Source organism: Hypanus sabinus, chromosome 7, assembly GCF_030144855.1.
Source record: "Hypanus sabinus isolate sHypSab1 chromosome 7, sHypSab1.hap1, whole genome shotgun sequence".
NCBI lineage: Eukaryota > Metazoa > Chordata > Chondrichthyes > Myliobatiformes > Dasyatidae > Hypanus > Hypanus sabinus.
The window spans coordinates 132,543,118-132,565,084 of NC_082712.1; the positions used below are offsets into that span (position 1 = coordinate 132,543,118).

The 21,967-nt window shown below is 39.6% G+C and overlaps 1 protein-coding gene across 4 annotated transcripts in view; it reads right to left on the bottom strand.

The window, feature by feature from the left end:
* Positions 1-5,446: 5,446 nt before the first annotated feature.
* Positions 5,447-21,967, bottom strand: part of LOC132397220 (synaptotagmin-7-like) — a 518,616-nt gene continuing 502,095 nt past the window's right edge. For all 4 annotated transcript variants that reach the window (XM_059975671.1, XM_059975674.1, XM_059975673.1 and 1 more), the window contains 3 exons: positions 15,316-15,430; positions 11,900-12,099; positions 5,447-6,187 (listed from right to left, as the gene is read on the bottom strand). In XM_059975671.1, the coding sequence (XP_059831654.1) occupies positions 6,083-6,187; positions 11,900-12,099; positions 15,316-15,430 (420 nt within the window). In that variant the 3' untranslated portion in view covers positions 5,447-6,082. The remainder of the gene's footprint in view (positions 6,188-11,899; positions 12,100-15,315; positions 15,431-21,967) is intronic.

The following is a 21,967-nucleotide window of genomic DNA, read 5'->3' on the forward strand; positions in this document are numbered from 1 at the left end:
AGAGACACAGATATCTACAAACCTGAATCAAAATCAATTATTCTGCTTGGCCTAGTGTGCAGATGCATTGCTCAATATGAACGGAGGACAGACCAAGGCATTTTCTATGTTATCCTTCATTTTCATTGGAGCATCAGGCTCTACTAGGTGATGGCACCATCATTGAAGGAATACTGAACTGCTGGAAGTGCAGGCCTTCAGGTGCTTTGTTGTCCCTATCAGTTGAACCTAAAACATCCTATGGCACTTTTAGAACAGGGGCAGAGCAGTTTCCTGACTAATCCAACCAACTATTCAATGCATCCCACGGTCAAAGCCAAGACAAACATCCTGATCCGTGTATCCATATCTGTGTACAGCTGCTCGATGTGTGCAAACAGCTTCCCACTTTCCCAAGATTATGAGAGCAACCACATTGCAAAAGTACTTCACTTGTCGTAGAACACTTCTGGGATCCTGAGGTCAAGATAGATGTTTATATAAATGCAAGTCTTTTGGCATTTTGTCTGAGCAACATTTTGAGCCAATGATGAGCTGTAGGAAGTGTTACTGTTGCCTTAGTTACTTGGACTATCTTCCAAGGTTCCGCCTCGTTGTTCAACATAAACCTTTTCTTACTATGCATTATCCATCTCTATAGCATAGACTTCTTCCATATCTTTATCTCTAGCATATATGTGGTAGAGTTAGCATTTTGTACATATGGTGCTTAGGAAACACAAGGAATTTCTTGGTTAAAGTCCAGTCACAAACAAGAGAAAATCTGCAGATGCTGGAATTCCAAGCAATGCACACAAACACTGGAGGAATTCAGCAGGCCAGGCAGCATCTATGGAAAAGAGTACAGTCAAAGTTTCAGGCCAAGATCCTTTGGCTGGTTAAGGTACTGGGTGTCTATTGGAAATAAACTTGTGTTACATTTATAGCCTCCTATTGATCAAATACTATGCAATAAATATTTCATAAATTAAATATCCAATAGTTTGCTCAAAAGTCAGAATTGGTGCTACATCACTAAAAATTATACTAATCTTCATTAGTGCAAACCAAAGAGGCAGTTGTGCTAAAGCTGGCATGTCCATGGTAATTATTGCTAGAGTAAGTCACAATGGGATCACTATTGCCACAGCTATGGGTCTGTACTGCGCTATGTGCCTCTGGTACAACTGCACCATTTTGAAGTACGGGAATTGATAATTATAAAGGAACAAGCAAAGGAAATAAAGAGAGGGAGAGTAAGGAACAGAGGAGATGGCAACACCATGTTTTCAGTTGGCAATCGCTCCATGTGTCCTATCACTTAAATAATTCACAACTGATTCCATAAACTATTTCAGTATTAATGGGGAACACCAACTTGGGAGACCAGCTAACTGTGTATATGGTGAAAAAAAATCTGGTGTGAACACATTTGTATGCCTTGGAGTCATGACACATTGAAACTGCAAATAAAGACAGGTTTTGTTGGCAAATGTGGCAAACAAGGATGGTTAACTCCCCACTAAAAATAGCCAGTTACTGGATCTTAGCCTGGATGCAATTGATTGGAATCAAACTATGTTATTTCAAATTTAGTTATTTTAAGTAACGCATACAAAATGCTGGAGGAATTCAGTAGGTCAGACAGCATCTATGGAAAAGAGTAAACAATCGATGGATGAAGAGTCTCAGCCCGAAATGTTCACTGTTTATTCTTTTCCACAGATGCTGCCTGGCCTGCTGAGTTCCTCCAACATTTTGTGTGTGTTGCTTCGATTTCCAGCATCTGCACATTCTCTCATCTAAGTTATTTTAAGTTATTATAATTCTTAAACTATTACTTTTCCAAATGGCTTATTACTGTTTGTATTATTTTAATGTTTCAAATTCTGTTGTCACATTATCCAAACAAAATATTTATTTGAGATGAGAGCAATATGAATAATTTCTTAATTCTGTGGATTTGGATCATTAGAAAGAGTGAGCAATGAGAGAAGCTTTTAAATATTCAGCATTTACAACTAGGAGAGTCAATTATTGAAAAGGACTCAGTAAAGTTTTTAAAGGATAGCTAAATTAGTTGAAATATAAGTCAGATTAGTGAGGTCTTGAGATCATGATTATAACATAGTGAAAATGTATTTAAACTAAATAGCAGATATATCCTCATATAAAGGACAGTAAAAGGCTGGAATGATCTACTAGGCATTGTATTAGAGATCATTATAATTGCACAGTTAAAATGTGCCTTTTTGCTTGGATGGGAATATACTTCAGCCAGATTAATACATTATACATTTCAACATTATCCCCACTCATTGAGTTTCTCCCACCTATAATGAATGAATGTCTTTTGTCTTATCTATTGCACTCTCACTGGGCCTTCAATTACTCCGTACTTTCCTCAGGGAATTTATTGTCACTCAGCAACTGAAGAAAGCAGAGAGACGGCCCACTCATAGTATGGCAACCACCAATGAAATGGTGGCTTTTGGTTACAGGATAGCCCTTTTTCATCCCTGACGTTGTTGTGAATCTTCTTTTTTCTTAATTTAACTCAGACCTTTGGTAATTTTTATTAATAACTTAGCAACTTGCACCCACTGTGCCCCTCAAGTACACCTGAGTTAAATTTGCCTTAAAATGAAGAAAAATGCGTTTGCCTGAGATAGGGCATGTGCTATCATAAAACTAGGTTATTCCAGTTAAGTATTTCCCTTAGTTTTATATGCAGTATTAAAGGAATCTGAAATACTGAACTTCAATTGGGGTGTGAAAATCAGAGTATCATCTGTTATGTATAAGACCTAATGGATAATTCATTGGGTATATAGGGGTTCCTCCTAGAATCTTGCAAGTGACAGCTATCCTGAAGAATATTCATAGATAATTGAGGTACTTCCTTGCATATAAAACAGTGGAAACTTAAAAAGATTGGGATAACTAATACATGTATTAAGCTTCTCCACAGTAAAGGGAGTACTAACATTATGAAAATAGGGTGTGTTTTATAAGTGCTATGCAATGCAAATATAAAACTTCACCCAGCAGGAGCTGATTTACCCATTAAAATGAATGAATGTACAATTGTGTTCTTTAAGCTAATGTTTAACCTGATGGATAAAGTTTCAAAATCAAGGACACACAATTACTCTTTCCAATGAAACTTATCAAATCCACTACTGTGCCATTCAGTGGGGTCAATGTGAATAGAGGTGCATCATTTGGGAGTCTGTGGTGAAAGGTGTTAAGAGTTGGCTCCTCCTCGTTTCTGGATTCATATGAAGTGTGGAATGCTGAAATCTGGCAGTCACGCAGGGGCCCAACAGGTAACTTCAGGCAGAACTCTTCCTTCCAATTAAGAATGGATCACAGCATAAAACTAGCCATTTAAGGGACATCACACTAGCAACATTGCAGATATTTCACAAGGACTCTCTGAGTGAACATGCCTATGCATTTTCACAAATTATGACCATTTCCACAGCTGAGAAGATCCTTAGCTGACTGCTATTGTGAGAGTCTGCTTGACATCTGACTGTACAAGAACACTGCCTCGGTGGCATCAATGGATGCCCAAAGCAAGGAGGATTCTGGAATTCTGTTTCTCAGCACTAAAATTTCACACAATTGAGCACAAAAACCACTGAGATACACTATCCTCATTGGGTCTTGACACCTCCCTCTGTAACTGGATCCTGGATTTCTTGATAAAGGGGCTATAGCCAGTTGGTGTTGGCAGAACCATCTCTAGCTCCATCACGCTGAGCACTGGCACTCCCTAGGGTTGCACGTTCAGCCCACTGCTGACGCATGACTGCACTGCTAGATCCGGTTCAAACCAAATCATCAAGTTTGCTGCTGATGCAACAGTGGTTGGCCTCATCAACAATGATGAGGAGAAGGTGCACAGAAGGTAGTGTGGTTGGCAGAATGGTGCAAGCACAAAAACTTGAGTCTCAACATGGAGAAGACCCAAGAGATGATTGTGGACTTCAGGAAGGTGCAGGCTGATCATTCCTCACTGCACATCTGTGGCTTTTCCATGGAGAAAATTAGGAGAACCAAGTTTCTGAGAGTGCACATAATGGACAATTTCTGGACAGGTCCTTCAACAGCAGCTCCTTGGTCAAGAAAGCACAGCAGTGCTTCCACAGAGACTGAGGCAAGCGAGGCTTCCCCCTCCCATTTTAACCAACTTTGACAGGAGCATCGTCTGTTTAACAATCTCTTTGACACCCTACCATCAGGCAGGATACACCATAACATTAGGACAAGAACTGTTAGGGAAATAAATTCTTCCCCCAGGCTGTAAAACTACTGATCTCCCTGCCACCATGTATGAATCTCAACATATGGTTTCACCATGTATGAAGTGCCAGTAGCGTTATACTGTTTACTTTTTAACTTGTATTGCATTTTCTCATTATTTATTCATTTATTTTTGTGAAGTTTGCTTTGTGTGTAATGTGTTATGTACCTTGGTCTGGAGGAACGTTGTTTTGTTCGGCAGTATATATCCGTAAGGTTCGATGGGAACAAATTGAACTTGAACTTGAATTGGAGTGGAAAAAGGATGTGCAATAATCTTGCTCTTTACTTCAGACTCACAGCCTGTGGAACTTATTTTTCTTAGTAGATTTGTAATTGTTTAGAATCCAATAGTAGGTAAGTCCCTCTGACTTTGATTTTCAATAACCCATCTCAAATTGGGAATTCAGTGTCTATAGAACTGAAGGTGAATGGCATATCCCATCACATCAAATAATACTTAAGTATTAATTTTCACTGTAATGAAAGGACACCTACATTCTTTCTATAGTGTCTTGCATTACAATAAGCTATTCACTGACCCTGGACAAGTTGCATTACCTGATTCTCTGGGCTGGAATAAATAGATCTTCAACCAAACCTCTCAGTCTGACTGTGATAAGGACATGTAAATCAACACGTATAAAATAATATTTTGTTAAGGGCTTTGTTTGAGACACTCTCCCAACCTCAAACCCTTGCCTACACAAATTCTTCCAAATAACCCAAACGAGTGAATTTTACTTACCAGCTAGCAATGTTTTTTTATGCACCTGACAATGCAACTGTGCCCTGAAAATGCCATGGAAGTGATTTACAGTTTTACTCTACAGGACTTGTATGGGAATATTAATACAATATTTTACAATTGCTATCAGTTGCCTTTTGGAGTGTTAGTCCAATACTGAATGCAACATTATAGGATTTTCTGCATGTAAATGCTTCAGGATTTTTGCTTTTTCCAGTATAGTAGTTCTTTAAGCCCTGGATATAAAGGAGAAGCAAGTTGAAATACTGTGTAAACCAGACATTGCTCACTTACAAACCATCTCCAGAATCCCCAAATCCATTCACAAGTTTTTTTTTCATAACCAAATCTGTTCATTTTAAAAAGTGCAGAGAAAATAGCCCACGCATTAAGGGCGTGGCCCAGTACTTTTTGTGTGCACAAAAACACACTTTATATAGTTACAGACACACAACACACACAGAGACATACACAGATTTTAAGTTCCTGTTTTTCTCATGTTTCATCCCCCTCACTACATTAATTGAGATAAATAAAAAAGTGTCTTTAGAACCATTAGCATCTACACCTGCACCAGAAAATTAAAATGCCATTATATTTTGGAAAAAAAGGTACACATAATTTTTTCCCAATGCTATAAACTCCTTCACTACTGGAAGAACAAATTGTTTTTTTTTAGTCACAGGAAAATTAAAACTAAAGTCTAAGCCACGTGACTACTGGTCACAGACGCAGAATGAGTTTGTGCCATGACCAATATTTGCAAATTTCTTTTGTTGGGGGAGGAGAGTGAGTGTGCAGGGTGGGTGATGGTTGTTGAAGCACTAGGTGGATATGACCTTTTGACTTAAAAAATGTTCCTGGCAGCTCAATGCTGTAAAGTCCATGGCATATGGATTGGCTGCGGGACTCCCAGAGTGTTGGCTGAGTAATCCATGACTTTAGTCCACGTGCTTCTTTGTGCATACTTAAAATGTCAAGGCTAATCAGATGTTTTCTCTTCTATTTCTGTTGTTTTCCCCTCTTCTTTCATTTGGTGAAGAATCATGCCTTGAGTTGATGCCACTGAGCCACAGCGTGCCGTGGCCTTCCAATCATATCTTTCCAATGCTTGACTTCACCAGGCCCACTCTTCCAAGATAAGTATATCTGAGGAAGACAAAATCCACATGAGAATTACACAGTATGCTGATGTTTTGCTTGACTTTGATGGGATCTTTTTTTGAAGTATTTCCCATTCAATTCCCATATCCAGTGTTACCTCCCAATAGTGGATTGTCTTCAACCAACTATCACTGGTATTTCTTGATTGAAGAGAGGATTGGCCCCATGAGGTATTCTCTCACTTTTTATTATCACAACCTGACCTATCCTTTTGCCTTCCCAAGAGCCAATGACAATGAGGCCCATTCAAATGCCACATAAGTTCTTTAGGACACTCATTTTGTATTGAAGAGGAATGATTTTGCTCTAAATATTGATGGGCCCTTACTATTCAAAAGGCTTAGAAGCGAGTAAATGAGTTTTGACCAATTTACCACTGTGGAGTTATTGGTCAATGTACATTGCGAGCCAATCCTGGAGGGAATCTGAAATGAATTTAGGAGTCACAACATGTTATATGACCATGTGGAGCATTCTGCCCTACTGGCAGGGTTTTAGTTTCTAAACAAGTGTCTTTTGAAATCACTCTGAAACAGGAGTGAAAGATTCCATCACACTACTGAACGAATAGGACTAGTACTCCTATATGGTGTCCAACATTCGAACCTCAGTCAATGCTGGTCAAACAAATCATCGGTTCTTTCTTACCCAGGTGCTAGTGTGACCCCTCTCTTTGCAAATAGCATACAACAAGTATGGTAGATCCAGGTCAGTGGAAATATGGGATAGAACATGAAGTGAAACTTCATGAATGCTCAGTTTTTAAAATGGGGGTGATAAATTCTGGGTCTTTCGGTGGCAGATGAGCTGAAACAGAGGTGGAAATGGAACTTGTTAGACCTTGGTATACAAAGGATAAATGTTTGGAAGCTTTGCAGGACACACACATTCTGAGACTACAAAATACCCTGGTTCAACCAAAGCCACTGCTCATGGGGATGGAAGAATTTTTCCCAATATTAAAGTAAAGGTGAAGGCAGCATGTAACTTGGTAACATAGAGGTAATGCAGTAGTCAAGAGAAATGGTGTTTAAAAGGCACATGTGAAAAGTAAACTGGGCCAACAGATAAAGTCACAAACCAAGGGAACAAGATCTTGGTGGAGAAGATAGAAACAGAAAATCATCTGTCTCAAACTTTTCTTTTAGAAGCAGCACCATGCATGGGAATCCACAATGGAAGGAAGGAGTTTGAGATCACATGTGGTCAGCATGAACTTCAAGAATAACAAGCAAGCAATTACATCCAAGTTATTGATTTACTATCCCTCATCACCCCTCCCCCCATCCTCTCCCTATAAACTATGAAGCCCTTACTAATCAGGAAACTATCAACCTCCACTTTAAATATAACCAATTACTCGGCCTCCACAGCCACCTGTGGCAATGAATTCCACAGATTCACCACCCTCTGGCTAAAGAAATACCTACAAATTCTGTTCCAAAGGTATTGTCCCGATATTCAGAGGATGTGCTCTCTGGTCCTAGACTCTCCCACTACTCGAAATATCCTCTCCACATCCACTTTATATAAGCCATTCAATATTTGATAGGTTTCAGTGAGATTCCCCCTCATTCTTCTAAACTCCAGCAAGCACATGCTCAGAGCTATTAAACACTCCTTATAGGTTAATCCTTTCATTTCTGAGATCAAACTTGTGAACCTTTTCTGAAACCTCTTTCATGCCAGCGTATTTTTTTCTAAGATAAAGGGCCTAAACTGCTCACAATACTCCAAAGGCTGTAAAGCTGATGCTTTATGAAGCCTCCGCATTACATCCTTGTTTTTATATTCTGGCCCTCTCAATTTCATTATTAACATTGCATTTGCCTTTCTTACCACTGACTCAACCTGCAAATTAACATTTAGGGAATCCTGATCTAGGACTTCTAAATCTTTCTTCAGACTTATTGTTGCACAAAGCTGCCTGCTCATCCACTATGCCTCAATGCACTGTCTGCAAACTTGGCCACAATGCCATCAATTCTGCCATCCAGATCATTGTGAAAAGAAGCAATCCCAACTCTGACCCCCTGCAGAACACTACTAGCCTCCAACAACCAGAACAGACCCCTTTTTTTCACCACCCTTTGCCTCCTGCCAGTCCACCTATCTTCTATCCATGCTGGCATATTTCCTGTTATACTGTGGGTTCTTACTTTGTTTCGCAGCCTCATGTGTGACACCTTGTCAAAGGCCCTCTTAAAATCCAAGTAAACAATATCCATGAACTCTCCTTTGTCTATCCTACCTGTTATTTCCTCAAACAATTGCAACAAGTTTGTCAGGCAGCATTAGCACTTAAAGAAACTTGCTGACTTTGGCTTATTTCATCATGTGCCTCCAAGTACCCTGAAAACACACCTTTGACTCTAACATCCTGCCAATCATTAAAGTTAGGCAAAGTGGTCTATAATTTCCTGTTAGAAACACAGAAAACCTACAGCACAATACAGGCCCTTCGGCCCACAAAGCTGTGCCAACCATATCCTTACCTTAGAAATTACCTAGGGTTACCCATAGCCCTCTGTTTTTCCGAGCTCCATATACCTGTACAGGAGTCTCTTAAAAGACCCTATCATATCCGCCTCCATCACCGTCACTGGCAGCCCATTCCTCGCACTCACCACTCTCTGCGTAAAAAAACTTACCCCTGACATCTCCTCTGTATCTACTTCCAAGCATCTTAAAACTGCCCTCTTGTGCTAGCCATTTCAGCCCCAGGAAAAAGCCTCTGACTATCCACACGATCAATGCCTCTCATCATCTTATACACTTCTATCAGGCCACCTCTCATCCTCCATCACTCTAAGGAGAAAAGGCCAAGTTCACTCAACCTATTCTCATAAGGCATGCTCTCCAATCCAGGCAACATCCTTGTAAATCTCCTCTGCACCCTTTCTATGGTTTCCCCATCCTTTCTGTAGTGAGGCGACTAGATCTGAGCACAGTACTCCAAGTGGTGTCTGACCAGGGTCCTATATAGCTGAAACATTACCCCTCAGTTCCTAAACTCAGTCCCACGATTGATGAAGGCCAATGCACCATATGATTTCTTAACCACAGAGCTCAGACCCCAAGCTCCCTCTGATCCTCCACACTGTCAAGAGTCTTACCATTAATACTATATTCTATCATCATATTTGACCTATCAAAATGAACCACCTCACACTTATCTGGGTTGAACTTCATCTGCCACTTCTCAGCCCAGTTTTGCATCCTATCAATGTAACCTCTGACAGCCCTTCACACTATCCACTACACACCCAACTTTTGTGTCATCAGCAAATTTACTAACCCATCTCTCCACTTCCTCATCCAAGTCATTTATAAAAATCATGAAGAGTAAGGGCCCCAGAACAGATCCCTGAGGCACACCACTGGTGACCGACCTCCATGCAGAATATGACCCGTCTACAACCACTCTTGGCCTTCTGTGGGCAAGCCAGTTCCGGATCCATAAAGCAATGTCCCCTTAGATCCCATGTTTCCTTACATTCTCAATAAGTTTTGCATGGGGTATCTTGTCAAATGCCTTGGTGAAATCCATATACACTACATCTACTGCTCTACCTTAATGTGTTTAGTCACTTACTCAAAAAATTCAATCAGGCTCATAAGGCACGACCTCCCTTTCACAAAGCCATGCTGACTATTCCTAATCATATTATGCCTCTCCAAATGTTTATAAATCCTGCCTCTCAGGATCTTCTCCATCAACTTACCAAACACTGAAGGAAAACTCACTGGTCTATAATTTCCTGGGCTATCTCTATTCCCTTTCTTGAATAATGGAACAACATCTGCAACACTCCAATCCTCTGTAACTTCTCCTGTCCCCAATGATGATGCAGAGATCATTGCCAGAGGCTCAGCAATCTCCGCCCTCACCTCCCACAGTAGCCTGGGGTACATTTTGTTCAGTCCCGGTGACTCATACAACTTGACACTTTACAAAAGCTCCAGCACATCCTCTTTCTTAATATCTACATGCTCAAGCTTTTCAGTCTGCTGTAAGTCATCCCTACAATCGCCAACATCCTTTTCTGTAATGAATACTGAAGCAAAGTACTCATTAAGTGCTTCCGCTGTCTCCTCTGGTTCCATACACACTTTTCCACTGTCATACTTGATTGGTCCTATTCTCTCACATCTTATGCTCTTGCTCTTCACATATTTGTAGAATGCCTTGGGGTTTTCCTTAATCCTGTCTGCCAAGGCCTTCTCATAGCCCCTTCTGGCTCTCCTAATTTCTTTCTTAAACTACTTCCTGCTAGACTTATAATCTTCTAGATCTCTATCATTACCTATTTTTTTAACCTTTCGTAAGCTCTTCTTTTCTTCTTGATGAGATTTACAACAGCCTTTGTTGTTTAAGCTCCTTCATTTCTTAAAGAGTAGAGTGACATTTGCCATTTTCCAGTCCAGTAGAACCATTCCAAAATCTAGCACTTCTTGAAAGTTCACTGCTATGGCCTTCACAATCTCTTCAAGCTACCACTTTCAGAACCCTTGTGTGTAGTCCATCTGGTTCAGATGGCTTATCTACCTTTAAAACTTTACAAACACCATCTCCTTAGTAAACAGTGACTTCTGCCACCCCTCCCCCCGACAATATTTGTGAATTTCTGGCATACTGCTAGAGTCTTCCACAATTAAGACTAAAGGAAAATACATAGAGTTCATCTGCCATTTCTTTATCCCCCATTGCTACCTCATTTTCCAGTGGTCCATTATCTACTTCCTGCCTCTCCTTTACCCTCATATCTATAAAAACTTTTAGTATCCTCTTTTATATTATTTTTCATCTTTTTCCACCTTTTTTCTTTGTTAGTTGCCTTCTGTTGGTTTTTATAAGCTTCCCAATACTTAAACTTCCCACTAATTTTTGTTATATCATCTGCCCTTTCTTTTGCATTTATGCTGTCTTTGACTTGTTAGCCATGGTTGTCTTATCCTCTCTTTAGAATGCTTCTTCCTTGGGATAAACTAATCCTGTACCTCCCAAGTTACTTCCCAAAACTCCAACCATTACTGCCATTCCTACCAGTGCCCCCTTCCAATCAAAGCTGGCCAGCTCCTTTCTCATGCCTCTGTAGTTCCCTCTGCTGTAGTACTGATAATCTGACTTTAGCTTCTCCTGCTCAAATTGCAGGATGAATTCCATCATGTTAAGGTACCTGTCTCCTAAAGGCTCCTTTACCTTAAGCTCGCTAATCAAATCTAGTTCATTACACACTAGTCCAGAGTTATCCTTTCTCTAGTGGCTTGACTACTATCTGCTCTAAAAGCCATCTTATAGCCTTTCTACAAATTCCTACTCTTGGGATCCAGCACCAACTTGATACACCTAATCTACCTCCATTTTGAAATTCTCCATGACCATCATAACATTGCCTTTTTCACATGCCTTTCTATATCCTGTTATAATTTGCACCCAACATTCTGGGTACTGTTCAGAAGCCTATATATAACTTACGTAAAAGTATAGAAAAATGCTGTGGATTGTTAAAATGTTGTTCATATTGTTACTAAACCATTCATACTGTTCATTCTGTTAGTGGAACCATTGAACCATTAAAATTAGCCAGATTGACTCAATGTCTTCTTACTGTGAGGGTGTCACTGCTGAAATATGTCTTGTATTATTGATACTGAAAGTCCATATTTAACATCAGGTGGAGTATGAGCACAAACCTTTCCAATAACATCATTTCTACTCAGCTTGTCTTTATCCATCACAGTGATTACAATAGTTGTCTCTCTCAATATTTCTGTCGGTACATCGAACACAAAAGACTCGTTAAAGATGGGGTTTAAACACCTCTTCATCACAACTGTTTTCTTCTTCTCCACTTTCTTGTCTTTGTACATGAGCCAAACCTTAACATAAGGATCTGCAAAAAAGGCAAATCACAGAGAATATATGACAGGTTAAATTGTTTCTTACTGCAGTGGTCAATAACATGGTGGCTACAGTGACCATAAACATCTCCTTGATGTGGTAAATGAAAAAAGCAAATAGATATGGAAATTGCAACTGAGAGAATTCTTGCAAATGAGAGTAGCCTTTTCATTCAGGATTGTATTAACGGGATCCAATTACATCACAGAATGCAGAGGACCTTTTCCCATTGTCAGCTGGACCTCTACTAAAATCTAGCTGAGACTAATGAGAAGATTAATGAGCTGTGAGCTTGGGCTATATCCAGTTTCATATAACCACAAATGATAAGTAATTGTTTGGAATTCAGCAGGTTTTTTTTTGCCAACAATAAACCACAGAAGCTTATCTCCTACCACAAAATGTAAATTTTCCTCAAAACCTCATCCAATGTCCTATGATAGGAATCCTCTGCTACTATAACCTTCAGCATACTCTAACCAAACATTTACATATGTGTGAAGTACTTTTTGATATTCTTTTGTTTAAAAAAGCTCCCTTGTCCCAAGAGTAACAAAAGAGTAAACTATTACAGTTAGGTAAAGAAAATAAATTTGCAATTGCTATTTATACAACAGGCCTGCCCCCGAATATCATACTTAAGGTAAAAGAACCCATCTTTTTTCTTATATGGGATTGCCTCGGGACCTTTTTGATAGCTTCCTTCAATGTTGTGTCTGCTTCCTCTCTTGCTAAGAAGAAGATTAAGAATTGTGCTTGATCATATGACGCTCAATGGAAAAACATTGAGGAGCGGGTACTTCCCATCCCCATACAAGAAATTTTGGCTGTTAACAACCTGCAAAGGTACATAAATACTGTTGATAACCCATGGGTGAAATTGACTCTTAAGATATGGAAAACTACTTTAAAAGAATATAATCTAGAGGGAGATATTGCAATTCTTAAACGGTGTGCATATGACTTGGATTTTACACCAAATAAATTGGATGCTAGATTTAAGGACTGGACAGCTAAAGGAATAACAGTTCTTTGCAACATAATGAAAGAAGGAACACTGTTCAGTTTTGAAATGCTTAAAGATAAACACTTATGAGAAAAACAAGATTTTTATCAGTATTTACAGATGCGACAATATGTTAATAAGATGCTTAAAAATGTAACTAAGGCAAATACATGCTTGATAGAGCTCTTCAGAAAAGCATATAATTCAGATAATGGTAGTAAAATCATTTCAAGCATGTATAAGGGTTTGTCAAATCTTAAAACACATTCGACTTCATACATTAAACAAAATGGGAGAAGGAAGGAGGGATAATTATATCTGAGGAAGAATGGACAATAATATGGAGGTATCAGTGGAAGTGTACCAGTTCACAGAAATGGAGGGAGTTTGAATGGAAAAACTTGATAAGATATTTTATTACACCCTCTCAGAAATCCCATTATTATAGTAACCTCCCTGTTTGCTGGAGAAATTGTGGAAATCAAAATGCAAATCATTATCATATTTTTGGGACTGCCCTGTTATCAAAAACTATTGGAGGGGGATACACAGTGCCCTACAAGACATCTTTAAATGTGAAATACCCTTAGAGAGTAAGACATATATTTTGGATATATACCTCAAGAATGATTGAAAAGAGATAAATATTTAATGAATATACTGTCGGTGGCTGGTAAAAAGACTCTTACTAGGAAATGGTTATCACAGGAGAGCCCAACTTTAAATACATGGATGGAAATTACAATGGACATTTACAAAATGGAGAAGATAACAGCATCTGTTAATCATAAGCTGGAACAATCTGATTCATACTGGGAAAAATGGTTTAACTACATAATGCCTCATAGGCCTGATTTTATTCTCACAAATCAATGAATCTGTTGTAAAAAAGAGGTCACTCCCTACTTGTACATAGTTCTTTCCTTTTGCTTGTTTTTTCTTTCCACTCTTTTCTATAAGTGTATACCTCAGATAAATACTTGGTGGAGATTTGTGATATATGATATATATGTACAATGTCTGAAATACATCTTATAGAAATGTTTGTTTGATGATGAACTTCAATAAAAAAATAAATTACAAAAAAAGAGTTGTGCTTGAGCTACGAAAGAGCAAGCTCTATTAGGCTTGTTTCTCAACATATAAGAGTAGAAGTGGATTTTGCTGCAGACATTTAACAGATATCCCAGACCTGACATTGTCCAAACACAGGGAGAAACCATGCAATTCAAAGAAGGTTAAAGGATTTCCAACCTAATTCTAGATCAAGTTCAACATATACAAAACGCTACAGGAACTCAGCAAGTCAGGCAGCATCTATGGAGGGACATACACAGTCAACATTGCTGGCCCTTTATCAGTATTGGAAAGGAAGGGGGCAGAAGCCAGAATAAGGTAGGGGGAGGGGAAGGAGTTTAAACTGGCAGGTGATAGATGAGTGGGAGAGCAGCAGAGATCACAGGAGTGAGGGAAGTGAGAGAGGGTCTCGCTTAACTCCTGACAAAGAGGAGTTAAAATTCTTCAGGGTAGGTTTTCCTTGAAGGGACTTCATGGTGGAGACATCATAAGCACAAGAGATTCTGCAGGTGCTGAAACTATCCCAAGAAGAAGTACTCTCACTTACTATCTATATTGGCATGTTATAACCAATGGTGGTTGTCCACCATATCCGACAATGACAGGAAGCCTGTGCGGGAGAGCTTTTGAAGTTGAAAAGCCATTGCACTGGGGCAGTTCCACTCTCTCGACCTCAGGAGTCTGAGTACAGTGATACGATGAGACATCGCAAACTGAGGTCTTTATTGATTACAGTGGATGACCATGATGCCTTCTGTGCCTTGTCATGCCCTTCACAGTCCATGGAACGTTACAGTAGCACCTCTCTAGCCACTGGTTCTCACCATAAATCTCATCCACACAGCCCACCGGAGCTGACTTTGCATGCTGATTCCCTCTCTCACTGGAGTATGAGGCCTCCAGCTACCCTCTCTTGGTTTATCCTGTCTGTCTAAGCAGTATACTGGGACTGTGGCCTTTGCCGCATGTGAACAGCCACAGGTGGGAGCTGAGGGTCCGGTGGGGACCAAAGGGGAGTGGACTTCCCCAGATTGGACACAACAAGCCTCTTCACTAGAGGTGTTGCCCCTCCTTGGACATCCCTTTTACATTACATACATGTTATAACTATATTTCCATACCAACCTGATGTACCCCCTATGTCCATAGCTTTCAGATTCCTTGCCTTAATTATGTTCACAGTGATAGTGTTGGCAGTTGGGTTGTAACATAACGACAAAAGAAGATCTCCCCGACTTCCCTGAAATAAAAATCATAGAGCTAAATTAATCACATTTAAAGTCACCCTCTAACTGTGGGACAGAAGTTTCAAAAATGTGATTAGAATGCTTAAGTAAATACTGCACAAAACAACATTTTATAGTTAAGGGCAATACGCAGAAAGGTACTGCGGATTTCTTTTATATTTTTCTCTGGTGCAAAAGTTAAGATTATCACCCTGATTCCTATAGCTATTCAGTTCTAAGGAAATTAAATCTATTTTTATGAGTGACCAAAATTATTAATTGGTCATCCTTTTGCTGAAAAATAGAGATAATATGTGTTAACATTTCAATCAGCTTAAGTTACATTCACAGAGACAGATATACAGACACAATTCTAATGCAGTGTCATGAGCCCAGAAATGAGAAATTACATTTCAACACAGATTAAAAAGAAAATTACTTTGGAGTTAACACATCAAAATCATTTCATTTGATACATTATTTCAACACTGAACAATTGAGGGTTTGAATTCAGGTATAATGAATAAACAGAAATCAATTGAAAGACAGATAATTGTGCTTTCTTTGGAAGTGGTGGTAGGGTGGGGCAAAGAGAGGGAAATGAAACAACTCTAATAAAGAGTAACGTTTTGCCAAGACGCAGAGGGATCATACACCTGAATGTTTGAATAGGGCATACATTTAAAAATTCATTGAAATATATAACACCTGACAATAAAACACTTCCTTAATGCTGCACTCGGCTAATGACTTCAAGAACAAATAGAAATGAGGAATAGACACTATGCCACAATCTCAAACACAGTTACAAATTGAGTGCATTGTTGCAACAAGAATGAAAGGGAATGCTTATTTTGTTTCAGTTCTGGTACTCTTTAAGACTATATAAAAATCATGAAACTTAGTAAGGATTCAGTAATGTAAGGTAAATATTAAACCAATACCTAGAATGCTTCACGGGCCTGTTTTTGGTCAATTAGAGCAAGTTCTCCCCATGATATATTTCTTCAGTTTGTTCAGCCTCCATTCTAACCAAACCATATGCCTATCCTCAATATACATGCTCATATTGATTAGAGATTATTAATTGTACAAATTTACAAAACTCAAACAATGCATGGTCATGAATTTTAGATTGTCTTTACCAAGAGTAATTGTACATGCATAATAGTTTTTGATTAAGTATTACATAAAGATACCATTTGTTTTCTTGTGTATAGATGGTGCCACAATTAATGGAACGCCTATTGTCAAGGTAAAAGGAGGTTTGAGAAACAGACATCGCTAATATACTCTGCCGGTCAGATATCACCAGGTCTAAATATCATTTTAACAATTCTCTCTATTCTGCACTTTGAAACATGAACAAATTTCTTGCTGTTGACATCTTTGCTTTCTGTTCATGACAGGTGGTGAGTGTCTCATCAGCAGTGACACAAGTTCAGAGAATGCCCAATGAAAATATTCATCATCAAGCATGAGTTAAATTTGACATGCCATAACTTTTTCTTTTCCAAATTCAAAGCCTTGACATAAAGTTATTAAGCATGCAGTGAGATGAAGATCTTTTATGCTTCCTGCCTGACCCAGTCAAGAATCTGCGCACTATAACTTGTGTAGACTATAAGAATTCAATCCGGAAAATACTCGTCAGTGAGGCAGTCAGATTGCTTCAGCAAATGATGATGATAAAAATGGATAGAAATCTTTTTTTATTGCATTCTGTAATTGCATGGTTTACTTCATAAACTTCATGAAATCACATTTTACCAAGTTGCATTGTGAATCAAAAATGGAATATATGCAGAAATTTTATTTTGTAGTGAGGGATTTATAACTGTGTGGTGGCAATATCAGAATCAGGTTAATTGTCACTGATGAAGTCATAATTTGTTTTGCAGCAGCAATACAGTGCAAGCTCCCGTACTACCTCCCTGACAGCAGTATTGAGAAATGGATAAGCGAGGGACCTTGATGATGAATGCCACCTTCATGAGACATCAACTTTTGAAGATGTCCTTGATGACGGGGAGGGTTGTGCTCATAATGGAGCTGGCTCAGTCTACGATCGTCTGAAGCCTCTTACGATGCTGTGCATTGGCATCTCCGTACCAGGTGGCAATACAACCAGTCAGAATGTTCTCTACAGTACATCTATAGAAAATTGTTTTAGTCTTTAGTGCCATACCAAATCTCTTCAAACTCTTCTTGAAATATAGCTGCTTCCATGTTTTCATTCTGATTGCATCAATGTGTTGGGCCCAGGCAAGATTCTCTGACCAGGAACTTGAAACTGCTCTCCCTTTCTACCACAGACCCCTCAGTGAGGATTGATATTTGTTCTCCCAACTTCACAAGTTTACAATCAATGATTTGATCTTGCTGACATTGAGCACAAGGTTGTTATTACTGCACCACTTGACTAGCCGATCTACTTTGCTCCTGTACGCCTGCACATCACTATGTCATCACATTCATCGCAGAGGTGCAATCGAAGGATCAACTGTTTTTATGTTGTGTGTGGCTCATCTGTGTCAGACACATTCCTTCTTGTCCAGATTTTTAATAGATTTTCAAACAGTTTGGAATCAATTGTAATTCTGGTTTTCAAATCGAAAGTAATAGAACAGCATACATTGTGCTTGTAGGATAAATCCAGGAGAAAACCAACAAAGGTGAGCAGTTCAGAATCAGAATCAAAATCAGGTTTATTGTAAGTGACATATGTTGTAAAATTTGCTGTTTTGCAGCTATAAGTTGCAATAAGAAATATACCATTTGTATAAATAGAAATAAATATAATTATGAATAAATTAAGTCGCTGCCCCAATTAGCTGAAGTTTCATGGGCATAGTTAAGAATGCGTACAAAAAAAGACAAACTACTTTTTAACTGAGTAACAGATTGTGTATTTAAATGAAATACAGAACAAATTAGAACATTACCAATTCAGCTATAGTACTGTAAAAATGTGTATTAGTTCCTAGTAGTTATCATTGGAGAAATTCATCCGGTGTACATTGCCATGTCTTCCCTGTGTGCTGTTCCTTATCATGGTGGGGAGGTTTGTGTGTCTTAATGATCCTGGGATCTATGCCAACTGGGACTTCAGTCCCTGGTAGAGTCAACCTTACTGTGCAGGTTCGAGGTGAAGTGCTAGACCAGGGGTCGGCAACCTTTACCACTGAAAGAGCCATTTGGACCCATTTCCCACAGAAAAGAAAACACTGGGAGCCGCAAAACCCGTTTGACATTTAAAATGAAATAACACTGCATACAACGTTTTTGTTTTGCCTTTATGCTATGTATAAACAATCTATAATGTGTTGCATTTATGAAATCGATGAACTCCTGCAGAGAAAACGAAATTACATTTCTGCATGCAACAAAAACATTTTGAACTCCGAAAAAAAGACGTTGGGTTGAAGGTTACTTTTAAGTAAAATAATCAATGTCTATTTGAGTCCTTCTTGTATTTATGAAAAATGCCGAACTTAAATTGTCCGCCAGCAGCAAACCAAAAATAACGTCAGCCAGCTGTCAGCCTGAAAAATAAAAGGACTATTTCACTGAACCATGAAAAAAATATGAATATACGTAAAATAAAAGGCATTTAAAATATTTATCATACTTGGTTAATGGGATTTCTGCTCCTGGACCTCAGCGCACAGCGTCTCGACATCAGGGCTGTATGACGCCACCTTCATCTTTATACAGGATCGCAAGCTGTCATCTGTGAGGCATGCGCGATGATTGTTTTTAGTAAAGTTCATGTTGGAGAACACCTGCTCACATACATATGTGGATCCAAAGATCGACAGGACTCCAAGCACATACTTTTTAATGTTTATACATAAATGTCGGGAATAGCATACCATGTTTCAAACACAAGTTTGTCTGTTTGGGGAGGTTTTCAATATCACTCCATCTGAGCAAGAACGGCCTTCTGACGGGCAACATCTTCAAGGTCTGCTGTCAAGCGTCTAAACTTGGACACCCATATGTCTTTGTCGGCTATGTCGGCCAGTTCCATCTCAAGATCAGGTTGACTCACACCTGCCAATGCAGTCATATTCAGTAGGGATGGATCAATGCTTAGGGGAGTGGTGGGTGTCAGGCATTGTCAGTGGTGACATATTAATAGCGATAAAAAACACGTTGTAGTGGTTTAAGCCTCCCTCAACCCTCCCCCCCCCCCGGGCACGGATGCTCCAAAAGACACGTACTCACAAACCCCCGTAGGCTATCTCCCTTAGCCGGAACGCTGGCTAATTGTGAGCCGCTTCGGATGTGCCAGGAAATGGGTCGCCACAACATTTTATTTAGATTGTACAAGATCACCATAATCTTCAAATTTATAATTACATTTCAAAAACTAACAAACTAACATAGAATACATTTTAATTAAATACTCATCATTTATTTTCCAAAGCCACAGGGAGCCGCAGCACAGAGATGAAAGAGTCGCATGCGGCTCCGGAGCCGCGGGTTGCTGACCCCTGGGCTAGACGAATACAGCACCTAGTTCTCCAGGTTGGGGGTTGGGCGTAGGGCCAGCAACCCTACCCTGTAAAATATTTACCGCTACAGAAACCGAGAGGCCCCATGTGCCATCTAGGCTCTAAGGGTTCAGCTGATGATGACATTGCCATGTTCTTTTGATTGACTGTAAATGAACAAAATCAGTGCAGACACCTAGTGCAGAAAATGAACTGTCTTCATACAATGATTTCGATAATTATATCCTTCAAATCTTCATTTTCATTGATGATGTTGATACCTTGAAAGTCTTTGTAGTTCCTAACTTGTTGAAGTAAAGTATTCTTGGACACGTGGTTTTCCATGTACAATTCTGTAAACAAACATGCAGACCTCGATCCTATTTGTGAGCAGTGTGTAACAACGAACGAAGTTTGTCACACAACCAGTCAGCAACGAGATTTCCTCCCTACATCAGAATTGAATTTCCAAAATAACATCCAATCAGCTGATTGAAAAGTATATGAAGGCCAAGCATTTGGAGGACACACCACATTCAACAGTACACTGACGAAGTCTCCTCGCATAGTGATGAAATGTTCGCAAGTGAATTGCCAAGATCAGAGAACACCGTGACCACCCAAGTTCCAAGCTACCAGTCTTCCAAATTATTTCCAAGTAGTGACATTGTTTTCTTTTCACTTCTGGCCATTTCTGGTTCTGAAATTGTCTTACTGCTTATTTCTCCCACCAGTCAGTGACCCCTCACTGAGGACTGGTGTGTGTACCTTTGACTTCCCCTTCCTGAAGTCCTCCTTGGTTGAGTGCAAGGTTTTTGTTGTGACACCACTCAACCAGCTGATCTATCTCACTCCTGTACACCTCATCTCCATCTAAGATTCAGCCAATAACATTTTTGTCATTGGCAAATTTATAGATGGCATCTGAGCTGTGAGTAGCCACACAGTCACAGGTGTAGATATAGTAGATATGTGCGCATCTTTGAGGTACACCAATGTTGATTGTCAGCAAGGAGGAGATGTTATTTCTGATCCACCCTGACTGGTCTCCCAGTAAGGAAGTCAAAGATTCAGGTGCAGAAGGTAGTACAGAGGCCCAGGTTTTTAAGCTTGTTGTTTAGTACTGAGGGGATGCTCAGCTGTAATTTAAACCACAGCCTGATATGTGTATCGTTGTTGTCCAGGTGGTCCATGCTGATTGGAGAGTCAGTAAGATTGCATCTGCTGTAGACCTATTGTGATAGGCAAATTGCAGTGGGTCCAGGTTCTTGCTTAGGCAGAGTTAATTCTAGCCATGACCAAACTCTTAAAGCACTTCATCACATTAGATGTAAGTGCAACTGGACAGTATTTGTTGAGGCAGCTCAATCTGTTCTTCTTGCATACTAGTATGATTGATGCTGTTTTAATACAGGTGGGAACTTCTGACTGCAGCAATAAGAGATTGAAAATGTTCTTTAAGATTCCCACTAGTTGGCTAGCATAGGTTTTCAATGACCTATCTGGTACACGTTCAGAGCCTGACGCCTCGCAAGTTTCACTGTCAGGAAAGATTCCGACATCGGCCTCTGAGACAGAGATCACGGGGTCAGTCGTCAGATGCTGCAGTGATTCGCACAGGTGTTTTATTCTCCCTTTCAAAGTGTACATAAAAGGAGTTTAGCTCACCTGGGAGTGAAGCAACACAGCCGCTTTTCAGTTTTCATCTTGCAGAAGGTAATGACCTGAAAACCCTGCCAGAGTTGACATGCATCTGATTGACAAACATGTGGCAGGGACACTCCAAAATACATGACATGGCAAAAGAAAGCCTGTCACCTCACTTTGCAGGTAGGACAGCTACTGACAACACCAGTGACCCTGGTCCAATCCTGATCTTCACTTGGCATCTTGCCTTCTATGCCTAGATAAACATTGTTCGTGACCCTGCTCCCACCAGTCTCACAGGCAGTGCATCTCAGGTACTCACCGCTCTCTGGGTGAACGTTTCCCTCAGTTCCCTTTTAAAGTTAGAAACATAGAAAACCTACAGGACAATACAGGCCCTTCGGC